At 39.8% G+C, this 15,829-nt stretch overlaps 2 protein-coding genes across 2 annotated transcripts; both read left to right on the forward strand.

Annotated features, from left to right (window-relative positions):
- The first annotated feature begins 1,242 nt into the window (after window positions 1-1,242).
- On the forward strand, window positions 1,243-2,353 carry foxl2l (forkhead box L2-like). Its single transcript, XM_072366728.1, has one exon. It carries the CDS (start codon window positions 1,278-1,280, stop codon window positions 2,202-2,204), a length of 927 nt encoding a protein of 308 aa, XP_072222829.1. The 5' UTR covers window positions 1,243-1,277; the 3' UTR covers window positions 2,205-2,353.
- A 1,350-nt stretch (window positions 2,354-3,703) lies between these two features.
- On the forward strand, window positions 3,704-14,832 carry tmem201 (transmembrane protein 201). Its single transcript, XM_072367303.1, has 11 exons — window positions 3,704-3,896; window positions 4,869-4,989; window positions 5,083-5,277; window positions 5,366-5,545; window positions 6,274-6,638; window positions 6,719-6,919; window positions 11,186-11,388; window positions 12,150-12,212; window positions 12,291-12,581; window positions 12,787-12,912; window positions 13,026-14,832. The coding sequence occupies exons 1-11, from the start codon at window positions 3,787-3,789 to the stop codon at window positions 13,121-13,123; spliced, it is 1,953 nt and encodes a 650-aa protein (XP_072223404.1). The 5' UTR covers window positions 3,704-3,786; the 3' UTR covers window positions 13,124-14,832.
- The last annotated feature ends 997 nt before the right edge of the window (window positions 14,833-15,829 follow it).

Raw genomic sequence — 15,829 nt, forward strand, 5'->3', positions numbered from 1 at the left:
AAAAACTATTCAGCTGTATCTAAAGGAGACAGAGTTGTTAGGTGAAACTGATATTTCCGTGATTTCACCAACATAGGAAACCAAAAACCTTTTTTCCATACATAGAATTATAATTTCGTGACAAGACAGCAGGATTTGAGGAGTTTGAAGAACTATTGTGGGTTTAAAAATAATAACTCTCTATAAAACAATAAGTTAAACAACAAACTAACTGGAAATGGTCTTAAAAGGCAATGGTATTCTTAATTCTGTTGCATTGCACTTCATTCAGCAAAAACAAATGGATTAAAAAAGAAAGAAATATTGCTAATAATGCCCTAATTTGTTTAAAGATGGCATTCGGTATAAATGCAATTAATTGTTTCACACTGATAACAAAAGGCTAATTAAGATTGCTCTCTAATCCTCGCCATACCCATGCTTGTTTTACAACTGGTTGTTCACCTTTTGATCAGTTCAAGGAGACAGACTGTCTGGAGGGAGGAGGTGATCATTATCTGCTGTGGTGGGTGGACAAACAGGTCTGCTGTTCATACCTCACTGTATGTGGGTGGTGTGCTGGGCTCTGATACCTGCAAGCCTTGTAGATTACTTCTCTACCTAAAGCTCAGTATGAGCTGGAAAAACCCACCCATCGTGTGCCTCATGGTTCATATACAGCATGTCAGCTTTACATCCTGTGTGATAAATGTTAGAAACTGATGCAAACGACTGTATGTCAGTACATCTGCATCGTTACTGCTACAGTTCTCCAATGAATAAAGATTGCATACATACTGTATGTATATATATATATATATATAAAAGAAAAAATATGCAAACAACCAAAAATTGTCTGTGAAAGACTTGTTATTTGATAATATATTTCATGCTAAACTCAAAATGGGATCAACTGAAGAGCATGACTTCCAGCTTGTGATCAATATATAAGGAAAAAAATGTTTATTTGTATGTTTGAGGATCTAATAAGAAAGGGTTTGAAGTTTTTCGGGTTAAACTCTTTCTTATAATAGCAAATCAGTTTTGTGAAGGTTACTCTACATTCTGGTTGCCCTGAATAATAACGCAATAGGCCTGATTTATTCAAGGAGTTTGTGCCCAAGAATTACACTAAACATTGAACAAAATGTGACCGCATTAGCGTTTGATGGAGCCCTCCAAAGAGAGGCTCATTTGATTGCTGTTAAAACACAGTCCAGTGACCTCCGTTTCAACCTGAACAACCTGCACAGCATCGCGCATCTTAGTGGCATAAACAGCGTGAGAAACCCGGCGAGATGAAAGGAGGCACTATTGCACTTTTAACAACCGGTGGGCGGAGAGTCTGCACCTGTGAAGACTTCCATAGCGCACCCTTGTTGAAGGTAGAGCTATTTTGCCCCAGCAGGACGCACAAAACGGAGCCCACCTGGAGCATGGACGCAAAGGAGAGACCCTTCGGTGAGCAGGGAGCGCAGCTCCTGGACATCAGCTCCAACTCGCCCTCAGCTGAGCCCAAAGGTGAGGAGACCAAGTGGGAGAAGCCCCCGTATTCATATGTCGCTCTCATTGCCATGGCCATCAAGGACAGCCACGACAAGAGGGAAACCTTGAGCGGGATTTATCAGTATATAATCCGACATTTTCCATATTTTGAGAAGAACAAAAAAGGTTGGCAAAATAGCATACGGCACAATCTATCTCTCAATGAGTGTTTCGTCAAGGTGCCCAGGGAGAGTGGCGGGGACAGGAAGGGCAACTACTGGATGCTGGACCCTGCGTTTGAGGATATGTTCGAGAAGGGGAACTACCGGCGGCGGAGGAGGGTGAGGAGACCCTACAGACCCTCGAGCGTGACTTACCTGGCAGGGAACCACGTGGAGTTCCCGGACTCGCTCTACCTGCAGCCTTATGTGAGCAGCTCCTGGGGTCTGTGCCAGCCAAGCTCGTCCCAGCCGGCGGGATACCCTGCCCCCCAGGTCGTCCCTCGCAGCGTGTCACCCGGCGGATCCTACTGCCCGCCCCCCCACTTCCACCACCCTATTTACGGGTCTTACCACCGCCACCCCTCCGTGCTGGTACCCCACAGCGGATATCCTTACGGCGGGGTGACCCAGCCAATGAGCCCGGACGGGGGCACAGTCTCTGTGGCCCCCAGCTACCAGCACTTCACGTCGTACTCGAGGCAAGCGGAGGTTCCTCTGGCTTACGTGTCCGACCTGTGAAGATTAGATTTATTCTGACCGCTGACAGCCAGTTTAAAGACTCAAAAGTTCTTCTGTTTCACCGTTTCAGTTCGGCTGTTCGTGGTTTGTCAGGTAGAGTTGCTTGTTTGGTTGTTTAACGAGTTGTAAAACTGTTAGCTGTTAAATGAACTGTGTTTAGTTATATATATTTTTTGGTTGTCTACAAGATATATTATTCGAAACCAAAGCAGAAGATCTACTCTCAGCAAAGTGTTTGACAAACGGCACCGATCAAATGTGAACTGAGGACAGTTTAAGTTTGTGGTCTTGTTTTATTTACTTCTTTTCTATTTTCCTTTTCTGCCAAGGAGAGGTATGTTTTTTTGCTCTTGCCATTGTATTTTTTTCAACATTTTATTTGGAATGATGTTTTTATTCTACGTTATTTATTAATTTTCTTTCGTTTAATCCAATTCTTTAAGCTGCTATAACAGAAGCACTGACCTTTTCATTCGATACCGAATGTTGACTCGATGTACAGGCTACGTCATGTTTGTTCAAATAAAAAGTTATTTTTGCTTCATTGATTGATTCGACACTGTGACATTATCATCATCATTATTAGTAGTATTAATAATATAATCAATGTAAGACCCTTTAGATCTGGATCTTGTTTTAAGACAACATTTAAAGGTTTTTCAATGAAGACAGTAAGGGTATCATGACATTTAAATGTATTTTCACTTCATTTATATGAGCTTGTCAGCTTGTCTTTTCTTTTTCCGTTAACATAATTGTAAAATACTATATCAAACATTAACTTTTTTCACTCATATTCAGCACGAGCACTGTATTTAGTTTGGCTGTATCACTGGATGTGTTGAAAACAAACTTGATAAAAAAAGACCGGTTCATTATGGTCATCATTTCATTTCAGCAAAATGCACACGTTCTTTTCAACCCTGCATGGGCAGTAATTACAGAGGGGCCGAGGTCTCATGCTGCATTCGGGTAACTCAGAAATGGGAAGACTTCACTACAAGTCTAGGTTGATTTGCTATCAAACTCAAACGCTTGTAAACGCTTTTGTAAATTGACAAATAAATTAGCTATATGTGTACCAAAGTACATTGTTCAACGTCTATTTAATATAAATAAATAAAAATAATGGCTAGGAGTTTGATATAGAAATTAACTTTTCGGGGGATTATGTAAAATATGGAAGAAAGGCTGTAAAATCTTCAGTTACCGACAAGGAAAAACGACTCGCAGTAACTGTGATTAACTGTGAAAAATTCCTAATCCAATTTTTTATCGAATGCAACCCCTGTTTCCTCTACCACGAGAAAAACATACATATAAATAACCGCAAATTCAACCAATATTCATGCTCTAAATATTTGCAAAATAGAAAAATATTTGACTTTGTGATTTTTATTTTATTTTATTTTTTGACCGATATAACATGGACAACTGAATAAAACATATCGGAACGCGTCCAGATTGTTACGCAACTTCCGTTTCCGTTATATGGGCGTGAACAAAAGGAATCACTTACCCGCGTGCGCTCTCGCGCCGTGTTTTGCTACACACTTGAAACACTATAAAGATTTCAGTGGAAATGGAGACGTTTACCAGGCTTCTGTTGGAATATCCTGAATTGATGTATAGTGGAGTCGGAGCCACGGCGTTTATCGCAGGTGGAGCGCTGATATACAAAATAGCCACCAGGTAACTTCAGGCTTCTGGACCGCGGCGTAAATTTTTAGCTAACCGTTGTCACAACCATTTTAGCACGGTTAGCTGTTGTCTGTAAAGTTGCTTTAGTTGAGTGCATTAATTTAGACTAAGACATTAATCTGCAAGCCCAAATTGTGCAAATGCATATCCTTATTTAAAAAAAAAAAAAAAAAAAAGTGGTCAGCCGTATAACGTTAGCTTCCATGCTAACTATGCTAGTATCATTGCGGTGATAATTAATTTAATATGAAATAAAACATCAAGCCGTCTGTTATTGATTTTTGTTTTATCAAGTGCAGTCCAAGACGGTATACGCGTCATAGTAATTGGGACATGCCCAACAACCATAAAGTTTGTGCTCCTCCCACAGTCCCCGCACTAATAAACATAAAGTTTGACTGTCAAAATTAACATTGACAACATAGTAATGGTGCTGCTGGAATCTGAATTCTCTGCGGGAATGTCCGAAAGGGATTAATACATTTATGTCTAATCTAATCTATAAAAATATGTTTACAGCAGTGTTCGTTGAATGTAGTTTCGTGACTCACATCAACGTGTTGGATTAGTTCAACCACTGTTTCTAATATCTTAATATCTATCTAAAACGATTTAAGTTGTCCTCAAAATAAGGCATTAAGAAATGGATACATTTACAATCATAGTTTTTCAGGCTTATGATAAACCTTGGTTTTCCACTATTTGGCAGACGAATAAGATTTTGGTTCTTGTGTTCAAGAATATATATTTCAACAGTTTTATGTCAGCAGTATAATGACCAAGGAACATCGTGGTTTCTCAACTTTTGCACATCACACACCGCGTAACAGATTGTGATCAATCCAAATCACTCAAGTTATATAGTGAAACCTAGAAATTTGTCTCTAGTTCCCATGGTGGGAAACATACAATGTAAGGTTTGATTGGCTTTGTAATAAAATGAAGCTTACCTTTTCCTTGCAGGAAGAAGCCCACCCATGCAAATGTAAACTGCTGGTTCTGTAACCAGAACACAGTTGTTCCTTATGGAAACAGGAACTGCTGGGATTGTCCAAACTGTGACCAGTACAATGGCTTTCAGGAGGTTGGTTTCAAAAGTGCATGAATATCTCTAGACATGTGTTGAACTGCAGTGAATTATTTCTTTTTACATTTTCCTGTTTATTGTTTATGTCAGAATGGGGATTACAACAAACCCATCCCAGCTCAGTACATGGAACATTTGAATCATGGCGTATCTGGAAGCCCTCCCGCATCTGAGACCCCTAAGACTCTGCAGTGGGTCAATTGTCAGATGCTGCTTTGTAGGAAGTGCAATAATAACCAGTCTACAAAGATCAAGCAGTTGGCCTCGTATATCCCGAGGGATGACGTATGTACTCTGCACTTATCCATTCATGTTGATGCACTGTGTATTCAGAGGATGGTTACCCCTAAATTAGTTTGTCTTTTCATCGTAGGAGAACTATGATGAGGAAATTGAAGCCTACAAGCACCACCTGGAGCAGACGTTTAAGTTATGCAGACCTTGTCAGACAGCGGTAGAATACTATATTAAGTATCAAAACCGCCAGCTTCGTACAGTGCTCCTAAACCACCAGCTTCGGCGCACCCGAGAATCAGACATGGGATTTGTGAAGGTCAGTGCAACCGAAAGTCAACACTGACTAGTATAGTCTGTGAATGAAAAGTATACACTTGCAAAGTAAAAAAAATACCTCATCAGATGATGACTAAGACTGGGGAAGAAAACAAACATTATTTTTAAGACTCTCTAAGGTGATATTTACAGGGAATACAAGGATGGCTTATTTAGAGAAGATATTCTGAAGATATTCTGAATTTATTTGACATTTGTGGTCTTTGAGTGCATCAAAAGAACATTTCCAGCAGAGGAACTCACTAAAAATGTATGCATGCAATTTTGTATGTATTGTTCAGTTAAATGCTAACAGTAAGAAGATTTTTATTGGGATTATTTTTGGCAACATCAGTAATATTAAATTTATCTAGATCCGCCCGAGTGGGAAATATAACAGTCGCCTAATAACATCTGTAGTCCCAATGATAGTTTTTGTACAGTATATATTTTGTTAGTATTACTTTGTGCTACCAGAATAAATTCAGTCACTGCAGTCACTCCCCCACCATCCAACACTAAACTGATAAGCTAATCAATTAGGCAAATGATATATTGCACCACTAATGTTGGGCTAATATTGTGAATACCAGGATAAGAGATCCCTGGTGCATCACTGTTCTTCTAGTTCTTCTAATATGCCTACGTCAGTTTTTATGTTTCTTATTGATTTTGGGATGTTTTGAGAATGCCAGCATTCACAGTCAAAACACCTTTTCTCTCCCACAGAGCTCCCATTCTCTATCCTCACCCACAGGGGTCATACTGTTACGGATCCTCACTTTCCTGATATGTGCTTTCCTACTCGCTACAACTTTCTATAATAAATTGCCAAATCAGCCTGGTTCTCCAAGTGGACCACAGACATTGAGTGGGGGCGTCATTCCTCCGAAGCCTAAATCCAACAATGAATCCACCTCCAACGACAGCAGTGGAGTCATGCCTGTTTGGCAGGGTCTGCTGGAGCTGCTCCCAGACAAGGCCGTAGAAAATGCCAAACTGGTGTGGGAGCATGGAAGGAACAACCAGCTGGTGATCGTCTCTGTTGGCCTGCTGACTTGTCTCACAGCTATCTTCTTAGCAGGACCTGTTGGGTAAGCAGCAGCCTTGTCGGTTTTTTAATAACAATGTTTCGCTTTGATTTGTTTTTACATCTTTCTCACTTCATTTTAAGGTTGAGGAGAATCGATGCTGTGGCCTCTGTCCTGTGGTTTTTCATCCTGTGCCTCTATCTGGTTGAGGGTTACTTCACGGATCCCCTGGACTGGATGGACACAGCAAAGCTTATTACCACCGCCCTCTGTTGCCTTGTCAGCTTTGCTGCTGCAGCTGCAACTCGTAAACCGCTGGGTCCACGAAGAGGCAGATATCGAAGGTCAGAATCTGAGAACTAATATATGTTCACATTGTGTTTGAAAGTCTGGATTCTGCAAGGGGCCTTCTCTCTTAAGAGGTTTTTTTGGGTCATCGGAACCAAATCAAACTGATTAAGTGTGATTGGTTTATTTTGTCATTTCTCTGAATTCACTGTCCTTTTTTTCCCTCTCTCTACCTTTATATTATACTGCTGTGAGAATGACTGACTGTGAGACCATGACACATGAATGACAAACTCCGAGTAAAGGATTGTATGTACTGTATCTTTTAAAAGTGGTGTAGTTTTGCATGGACAGCCAACCGTTCACAATGCCTGTGCTTGTCAATAGAATTGTAAACGACTCGGTCATCTTTCTTATTCATGGACTTGGTAAGAGAAATTGATGAGATCTTTCAATCACGATGTGTAAAACAACATTAACACTTAGTTGTTAGTGGCAAACTTCATAAAAGACGAATCAAGCACACTATGCATAATCTGTTTTCTGCCACAGCTCGTGCCATTGTTTATGTCAAATTTATCCTGTTTACCGATGTAGCCAACCAGTCATAACAAGTCCATGACGGGCTGATCTTCACAGATAACCAGAAAAAACTATGCCGGTGTCATAATTCCAGTTTATATAGAGGGATTGTGGTATTCATGTTACCATTTAGTATTAGCTATTCTATACTGTACTGGAATATCTATCTCAGTGTTTTGAATGTACTAATATTATTTATTAACACACAATTGATGCTGTGGGTTGGAAATGATTTACTGACCACAAGTCAATGCATGAAATTCTAATCTGTGAAAGCACAACTGGCCATGCTGAATATGTGGTTTTGAGTGAAATCCTTTCTTGTGTCGCTTCACTTTGACCTTGTTTCTTTCTTTCTTTTTTTTCTTTGGCTTTCTAAGCACTACAGTTTATTTCTAAGCTCGACACAATGTGACCCGAGTCGTTCTCTGCAGACTGCATGGGTCAGCGGGGTTTCTGTGCTGCTGCATTGAACAGAGTGACTGAAAACAAAAGTTAATGGTTCTGCTGAACAACGGTCACTTTTACAAGAAGAGAGAAAGGACGTTGGAAGAGATCGTCTTTATTGTCGCTGAAGCACATAGTTGACGATGATTATTGATGAAGAAGATAAAAAACACTACAAGGGCAGAATACTGGTTGTTGTGGGCAAGTCTGTTTTGAGGGACAACCTGTTACAGTTGGCTTTTTCTTTTCACAGTGTGGCATAACCCAGAGACCAAACACAGTTGTTGTGGTCTTTGTTGCTGCAGCCTGTGCTTCTGAAGCTACAGCACAGGCTGACACATACCATATATGCGCTTCATCGATTTGACATCATGTGTGAATTCAGCTTCAGCTGATGTCTGGAAATGGTCTACTGCACTAGTATGGGTATGGCTGCCCTCATCCTGACAGAGGCTAAGCTGCAAATTCTAATCGCATTGATAAGCAGCTGTCATGATGGATTTACGTTTCTGCTATTGAACTATTACAACCTTTTAGTTGGAGAATTAAAGGTAAAAAGTGCCATATGCTAAACATTTAACTTCTAGGTGAAAACACATGATCACAAATTTTGTGATTAGCTAAAAGATCATGCTGTTTGCTACTCTTCTTCATCCCAATGGTGGATGAAGAAGAGTAGCAAACAGCAGTGTGATTTCCACGTGGAAGATGCTCCATTTTCCCCCTTCTTACTTAAAGTGCTTCACCTTTAAGCCTATGAGCCCAGAAAAACATTTGCTCTCTACAGAATTGAGAAAACATTTAAAAAACTGAGCTGTAGATTATTAATCATCAGTTATCTACAAACTAAAGGACAAAAGCAGTGTCTGCTGCAGCCCTCGTTTACTCTGAAATCTCACCATTTCTTCTAAGCATTTCGTGGCTTTCAGTAGATTTATTACTAGTGTCTTTGAGAGCTTGTCTCTGCTCTTCTGTAGATTTAAGGTCATGTATATCCTTCTTGTGTGGTACTCCTGACTGACTGTATTAGTGTCAGCTCAGGATTCTGGTGGTCATGCCAACAGTAGCAGGACTCTTCTTCTGGTCATTTTAAATGGATCTTTTATGATTATGACTGTTTGGACTCATCATGATGATACATTTATCAAAATGCCTCTTTGACATAGAAAAATCATAGTTTTTGTTTCTACTAACCGTGTTTAAAACTAATGGTTGAAACTACTCTGGATGGGTGATGACGTGTGTGGCTTGTTGTGACATTTTCATGCCTTATTTGAAGTATTAGCAGTTTTAGCTGTTTCTGGTTGGCCTTATTGTATTAAAGCTTCACCGTAGCACACCTTACGAGGTCCTCAACACATGTAGCCGTTAGATTATTGTTCAACCTGAATAGATGATGTTACATTTGAAGTAAAGAATGACACTTTAAAACCTAAATATGGTTCATTATTATTTGCAGCTAGATGTAATTCACTTCCAGCAATACTGGAGCTTCTGTGCGTTACGTTTTTAATCTTTCCATGTATTAGAAAACTCTAATGAACATTGCATGTACTAACATTTTCACCTCTCACTAGTTTGTTTGTGCTGAATGTGGATATTTATTCGACATGTATGAGGGAAAATGTGTCACTAACCAGTAGAGCAGAAGGTGCATAGGTTCTGTTTCATGGGAGTGTGGCGCCTGAATGTTCTAATAGTATTTAGTGCTGTCCTGTAGACGGATTGAAGCTGTCAAACCAGCAGCTTTGGTGCTGTAGTCTAAAAGCTTGATAATGCTGAGAATGTTAGAAACTTTAGAGATGATCATTTCCAACAAATGAAGGTAATTTACTAAGTTTAATGCTGGGATTGGACTTTTTTTTCTTCTTCTTTTTCCAAATAAAAATCATACTGACACATTATTCAGCAACATCTGCTAAGAATGATGTCGACTTTATTATCTGCAGCATGTGGTGAATTGCATCTTTAACTTCTATTTTCGATTAAAAAAAAAAAAAAATGTCCCACAACAAAGCATTCTTTGCTGGAGGAGAAAGATGTTAAAATGGCCTCGTTGAAACGCACAGTGGCGTGCCTCTGACAACATGTGCCATAATTCAGTGATAGAATATTGTTCCCAGTTGTTTGTGTATATATATTAAGCACAACTTGCCAAAGTTTTACATGCTGTGCTCTAAAGTTTGCTTGCCATAAACCATCCGTATGCATGTTTCTGCTTCTGCTATTTTCCTATATCTCGTATCTAGCTTGTGTTTTGTTTTCTTTATGAAGCATTCCTGTATTTATATAAGCTTTATTAATGTTAGTTTTCACTGTATCAAGCATTTAGCTCCACATGCACTATATTTAAACTGTTGTATTAATTATATGTTCAAGCAACAATAAGCTACTAGTTACGAGAGCCGCAAACATTTTGCGGTGTTTTAACAGTCATAGCTCTTTTTTTTTTTTTTTTAAGTTATGAATCTTGTTGTTTAGATGTTTTCACTTCCCTGTCACTATGGATACCAAGTATGTAGCTAATAAATGTGTCTTCTGTCATACCTAAATGTTTCAGCGATGTCTGTTGGAGGAATTCCAAACCTTACTTTGCCAATTTTGTGATTGTCAAACAAATAGTCTGAATGAGATAAGTTACCGTGTCGTAGCATCATGTTTTTGCTGCTCAGAGTATATTCTGTAGCAGCTGCCATGGAAATGGAGCTCTGTCCTTGTTGAGGGGCTTCATGCAACACACTCAAAGAAACCTTTTGTTTTAGGTGTTGAATTGCTTTCAATGTCAGGCTCCACTCAGACATTTCTTTGTAGGAATGCTTGCTGTATGAGGAATGAAATAAACCGCTGGTGAAAGAATATGGCTTGTGCTTGTTTTTCAGCAACACAAACACACTGTCATCTTCATGTTTTCATGTTATAGAGCAGCTGCAGTGTGACTGCCATCAGCCGTAATGTAGCATTCACAGCCGCATATCGGAGCTATTTGGGACAAAGTTTGTTGTGTCATATTTAAGCTATTCATAGTCTTTTTTTATTTTAATGTAATCAGTGTTTTATATTTAGACTGACGTTGAAAATCAAAGCCATATTCTCCTTCAATTTACACTTAAATTACAGAGCAAATAGCAGCACTACCTTTCATGCTCTGTGGCATATTATCCTGTAATGGTAGAATTATTTTGACAACGTGTTGTAGTGTAGTTTTTCTGTGCCGGCAGAACCTCTTTGATAGTTCTGTTCCAATTTTTTTTTAATTTCAGGTTTTAGACGATTGCATTGCTCTTGTGTTGCAGATACCTTGCAGGCAGCACTGCAGTCCCACCTTTTCACAGTCCTGACCTGGCAGACTCCTTCATCCCCACCCCACCCCCCAACCTCTCCAAACTCATCAACCGGCAACACGGCCCTCGTGAGCGCAAGGCTTCCCCCTCCTCTCTGCCTGGACGCCTCAACCGAGCCCTTTGCCTCGGGACCATGCCATCCCTCACCAGGACAGGTAATGCTGAGATTTGTTAACGAATGAATGCGTTTGTACTGGTTTTAGTAGCTTGCAGTGTATAGCCGGGCGATGGAACTGTTTCCAAACACTAGACTCCCTCTTTTCAAGAAGACAAAAATAGTTGTCAGATGCGCAGAAACCAAAGCATTTACACCGTTCAGATAACAAACTGGAAGCAAGACACTCTTGATAACGAATATTCATCTATATCTGTTGTCAAATTGCTTAAACGACCCACAACGGTTTATATTTTTCTATCTGAGAAGCATCTTAAGATGGATTCAGGTAGTTTTCTCACCAATGTACACACAATTCTCTGAAAAAGCTATTTTTTTCAGTATTTATTAGAAATAAGACAAAAAAGTTACACATGCATTCACTTTTTTTTTTTAAATCTGAAATCCTTGACTAATAGCACAAACTATTAAAAAAAACTATTATTAAAACAAATTTTCTGTCATTTGTCATTTCTTTATTCCACCTGGCAGCTTTTCTTCCGGTCATGATCCGCTTACCCCTGAGCTTTATTTATTTTTGCTGTGATATAACATGTTAGGATATCTAGTTTTAAGTGAGTAAGAAGTTGTTGAGCGACGTTTTTTTTTGTTTTTCTTTGAAAACAACCTTCTAATCCCTCCGGTGTGGATAGAGGTGAAATTAAACACCATTAGAGGGCTTCAGTTTTTTTCCTCTTTTAATCAAGGTGAAACAAAAAGAAGTGTGCTGAAAGGTGTATGGTATCTTTGCTTATCCTTCAGATTCTGGTTACCTGTTTAGTGGAAGCAGACCGGCCTCTCATTATAAAGACTCACCATCCTCAGGTACTAAAACTGTGAGCTTGCAGCGTAAATTCTTAACCATCTCTGATTAGTAGTTGACACTTTCCACTTTTCTTACAGATTACTTTTCTCTGAAGTCCGGGAGCCGCCCGTCATCCCCTGGCCCCTCTCCAACGCCTTCGATTGCTGGGTCAGTTACATCCAGTTCGGGCTCTGCAAGACTGCGGCGTCCCCTCATCAGTCCCGCTCGCCTCAACTTCAGCGGCCAGAAACTCCGGCTTTTCTCAGCAGAGCCTGAACCCAGGCTCATGTCCCCGCCCATGTCTCCGTGTCATTTCAGCGTGGAGCCAGCCTCCTCCATTTACAGTGGCTGCTTTTCCCGCGACATCTCTCCTTTCCAAAGTCAAAATGGCAAGTACAACGGAGGCGGAACTTGACAAACAGGAGCACTTGTTGTTGGCCAATTGTAACCAGTCTGCTTTACCCGTAGTTCATAAAGATGCCACCAGATGGCAGTGTGATACACTGTCAACTCGATCTCTGCAGAGTGAAAGGATTTTGTTGTTCATGGTTTTTTCCCCAGTATCACTATCAACTTACTGCTATTTCCTTGCAGATTTGAGTTCCCTAATGAGAGATGGCAGTGTGATTGAAGAAGAGAAACGAAGCAGCTCCTCTGAGTCCTCTGCGTGTCAAGTTGGCACTACTACACAAAGTCCTGAGGTCATGCCGCCTCCAAAAGGTAGGCAGGTTTATTATTATTATCATTTATAATTATAATACAATGCAAACATTGTATGTAGTATCGTATTGTGGGTGTTTCTCCTGTAATTCATCAGCTTTGTCTCTCTCCAGGTTTAGTGAGGCGCCTTATCTGGCCAGGCCTTTTGTTGGCGAGCCTAACGGCCAACCTGCTGTTCGCCTTCCTTTATATGTACCACAACTGGAGATGAAGTGTCAGCGGGTCGGCTGCCGTGTTCTCATGACCCCGCACAGAGTGACTGAGCCTCAGAAATGAATACTTTTTACATCTGTAGACCTCTGTCGTTCTGCAGTGCCAGAAATCTTCCGTCTGGTCATCACTCATTGTTAGCTGGTGCTAGTTGAAAGTACAGATGTCAGCTAACACATTTTCAATAACAGACCTCCTGTTTTCGTAGTGTTCAAGTGTAAGGTAAAAATCAAAGTACAACTCTAAACTATGTTCGAGGTAACTGCTCGAACATAGTCTGGCTTTTGGTCACTGCACATGAAGGCAGGTACAGCTGATTTAAAAGGGGTCAATTCGAACGCCGATGCTTGAGGGCAATTTAAAACCCATGCTGTAAAATGTGCAATAAACGTCTACTGTTCAGTCGATGCTGCTCGGGCACAGAGGGTCACCTCCTCCTGTCTTACACTGATTGTGATGAGTAGATTCTCTCCCCTCTGCTGAATAACAGATTTTGGTTTCCTACAACAGCCAAAAATGTTCTTTTCTGGCATATTAATTGGACTTTTTTTTTTTTTAATGTGTGCGTATTTCCACTTTGTAATGTTATAATCACAAAGAACTGTCTGATGTCGTTTTTTGTTCAGTTCTGAAAGGTGCTCTACTGCTACAGAATTCACTGCTGAAATGGCTCCTTTCAACCGGGCCACCTTTGTTTTGTTATCTCTGTTTTACACATTTTCGATCTGTTAAAAAAAAAAGAATAAAATAAAATTGTGCTCAGTTTTACTTGACATAAGAAAGTCTGATAGAACTGAGCTTGGTTAATGTTGTTTTTGCAAGACCTCACTTTAAAAACTGGCGTTTTCTGAATTGTATCATCACTTGTGTTTTGGTATGTGATTCGAAAGTATTTGAGACGAGCGAGTTATTGTTTGTGTGTTTGAACGTCGTTGTACATTTTGGATTTGTGCAAGCTGTGTATTAGCAGGTCAGACTTTGTTTTGTTTCTCTTGTGAAAATTCTGTGAAGAAAATATTGTGAAATGACACGTTTTTTCCTCTTTAATCCAAATGAGTAACAATTTTGCGTGGTGTGGATGATCACAGTGCTGTGCGTTTGTTTCCTTTCTAAAACGTGCTGATTTGAGTTTTTTGGGGATCATTTTTGCCGGTTTCAGAGTAATTTTGAGCCAAAGTTTAAAAATAATTAAACAAGTGTTGGAATTTAATCTGCTACTGAAAGGCCGCGATAAGACCGTCCAATGATGGGTGTAGGAAACTTCCTATTAGACGTCCTGTCTAAAAAGTAACACTTTTTGAGCATAATGTATGCGTTTGTGCTTGATATGTGACCTGGTGTACATTTACCTTTTTCTCCTCAGAGGGCTTGTTGATTGAAAGGTGTTACATGTTGAAATGTAAATGTTTTCTCAGCTAAGCAAAAATAAAACGTCTTGAATTTCACGTTTGGAAAGGAAAAAAAAAAAAAGTTTTTTTCAGTTTTTATATGAAATGTAATTAGAGTATGTTGTGCATTTGTTCCTTAAAGTGAGTAACAAGATAACTATTCTGTTAAAATGCAGATTGTCCCGTTTCAGACTGAATGAAGTCGTGTTGTTTTTACGTTTTCTACTACAGTAACTGTTCGGAGAGTTGTTCTGCTGAAATGTCTGTTTGTGATTGTATGGAACAACATTGGCTTCACCTGCCAAGCTTTTTAATAAAATGTTTTGTTTCCCTGAAATACTTGTGTGATCCATCTACTTTCTGCTAAGCCACAAAAAATGACTTAGTTACTCAGTTTTTTGCATTGATGCTGTGTTAAAGTCGCCCCCTTCTGGCACTAAGAGTGCACTGTACCTGCAACTTATTCAAAGACCTTGTTTAATTTGACACGTTTCCGTGAGCATTTCAGCCAGTTGGCTGGTTTTGCAAACAGATTTCATCACTCAGCTGATGCTGAAGCCTCAAAGAAAATTGGACATTTAGAGTGTTGCCATAGCAACTGAATTGGGCTCAGATGAGGAAGCTGTAGACTTGCTCTCAGCATTCATTCTCAAAAAATTCCTCCCCAACATCACTAATGATGTTTCTGAACTCGACATGCTACAGCTTAATATTTCATACAGTGTTTATATCACAGCTGTATCCCTCACTCTGACATAAAATCATAAACGGTCCGTTCTGTGCCATGACTTTGCTGTTTTTAAAAAAATTTTGTTTGTTTTTAGAAGATAGAAAACCGCCGTTAATTCTATTTTGGCCTGATTATTCCCGGTTGTAAGAGAATTTCTATTTAAACCTGATGCATTCTTAAATTCCTTGCTCACGAAATGGACATTATTTCTTTAAGCGGTGCTCTCCCAGTTCTTCTCTCACTTTGCATTTTGTCAGAAATTAGCCTTCAAATAAATTTTCCTGCTTCCCTTTTTGACTGGTTGGTCTGGGCCTCCCCTTCTCGGTTACCCTCAAATTAACTTTTCTTTTTCTCAGAAGTGCTCCACCTATCTAACCTCTCTTAACCTCACAGCTCCCCTTAAAGGAGGAAACCCAGACATAACACCCAGTCATGGCTAGAAGATCCTGCTAAGCCTTTACAGAGAGAAGCTGGGTGATATGCGAAAACTTGTGAGTCATAAAACTGAACGTTTACAGAGAAACGTAGTCAGTTAGTTTTTTGACGCCCTGTCCTTGACTGTCACCTGAAAAGTTTGGGGAATTTTCAC

This window comes from Leuresthes tenuis, unplaced genomic scaffold (assembly GCF_036924035.1).
Source record: "Leuresthes tenuis unplaced genomic scaffold, fLeuTen1.0.hap1 SCAF_16, whole genome shotgun sequence".
Lineage (NCBI taxonomy): Eukaryota > Metazoa > Chordata > Actinopteri > Atheriniformes > Atherinopsidae > Leuresthes > Leuresthes tenuis.

Excerpts from the sequence above, each read along its gene's own strand:
- tmem201 (XM_072367303.1), top strand. The coding sequence starts at position 3,787 with ATGGAGACGTTTACCAGGCTTCTGTTGGAATATCCTGAATTGATGTAT. Across the intron at positions 6,920-11,185 it reads CGAAGAGGCAGATATCGAAG|ATACCTTGCAGGCAGCACTG; the intron begins GTCAGAATCTGA and ends CTTGTGTTGCAG. Across the intron at positions 12,582-12,786 it reads TCCTTTCCAAAGTCAAAATG|ATTTGAGTTCCCTAATGAGA; the intron begins GCAAGTACAACG and ends ATTTCCTTGCAG.
- foxl2l (XM_072366728.1), top strand. The coding sequence starts at position 1,278 with ATGAAAGGAGGCACTATTGCACTTTTAACAACCGGTGGGCGGAGAGTC.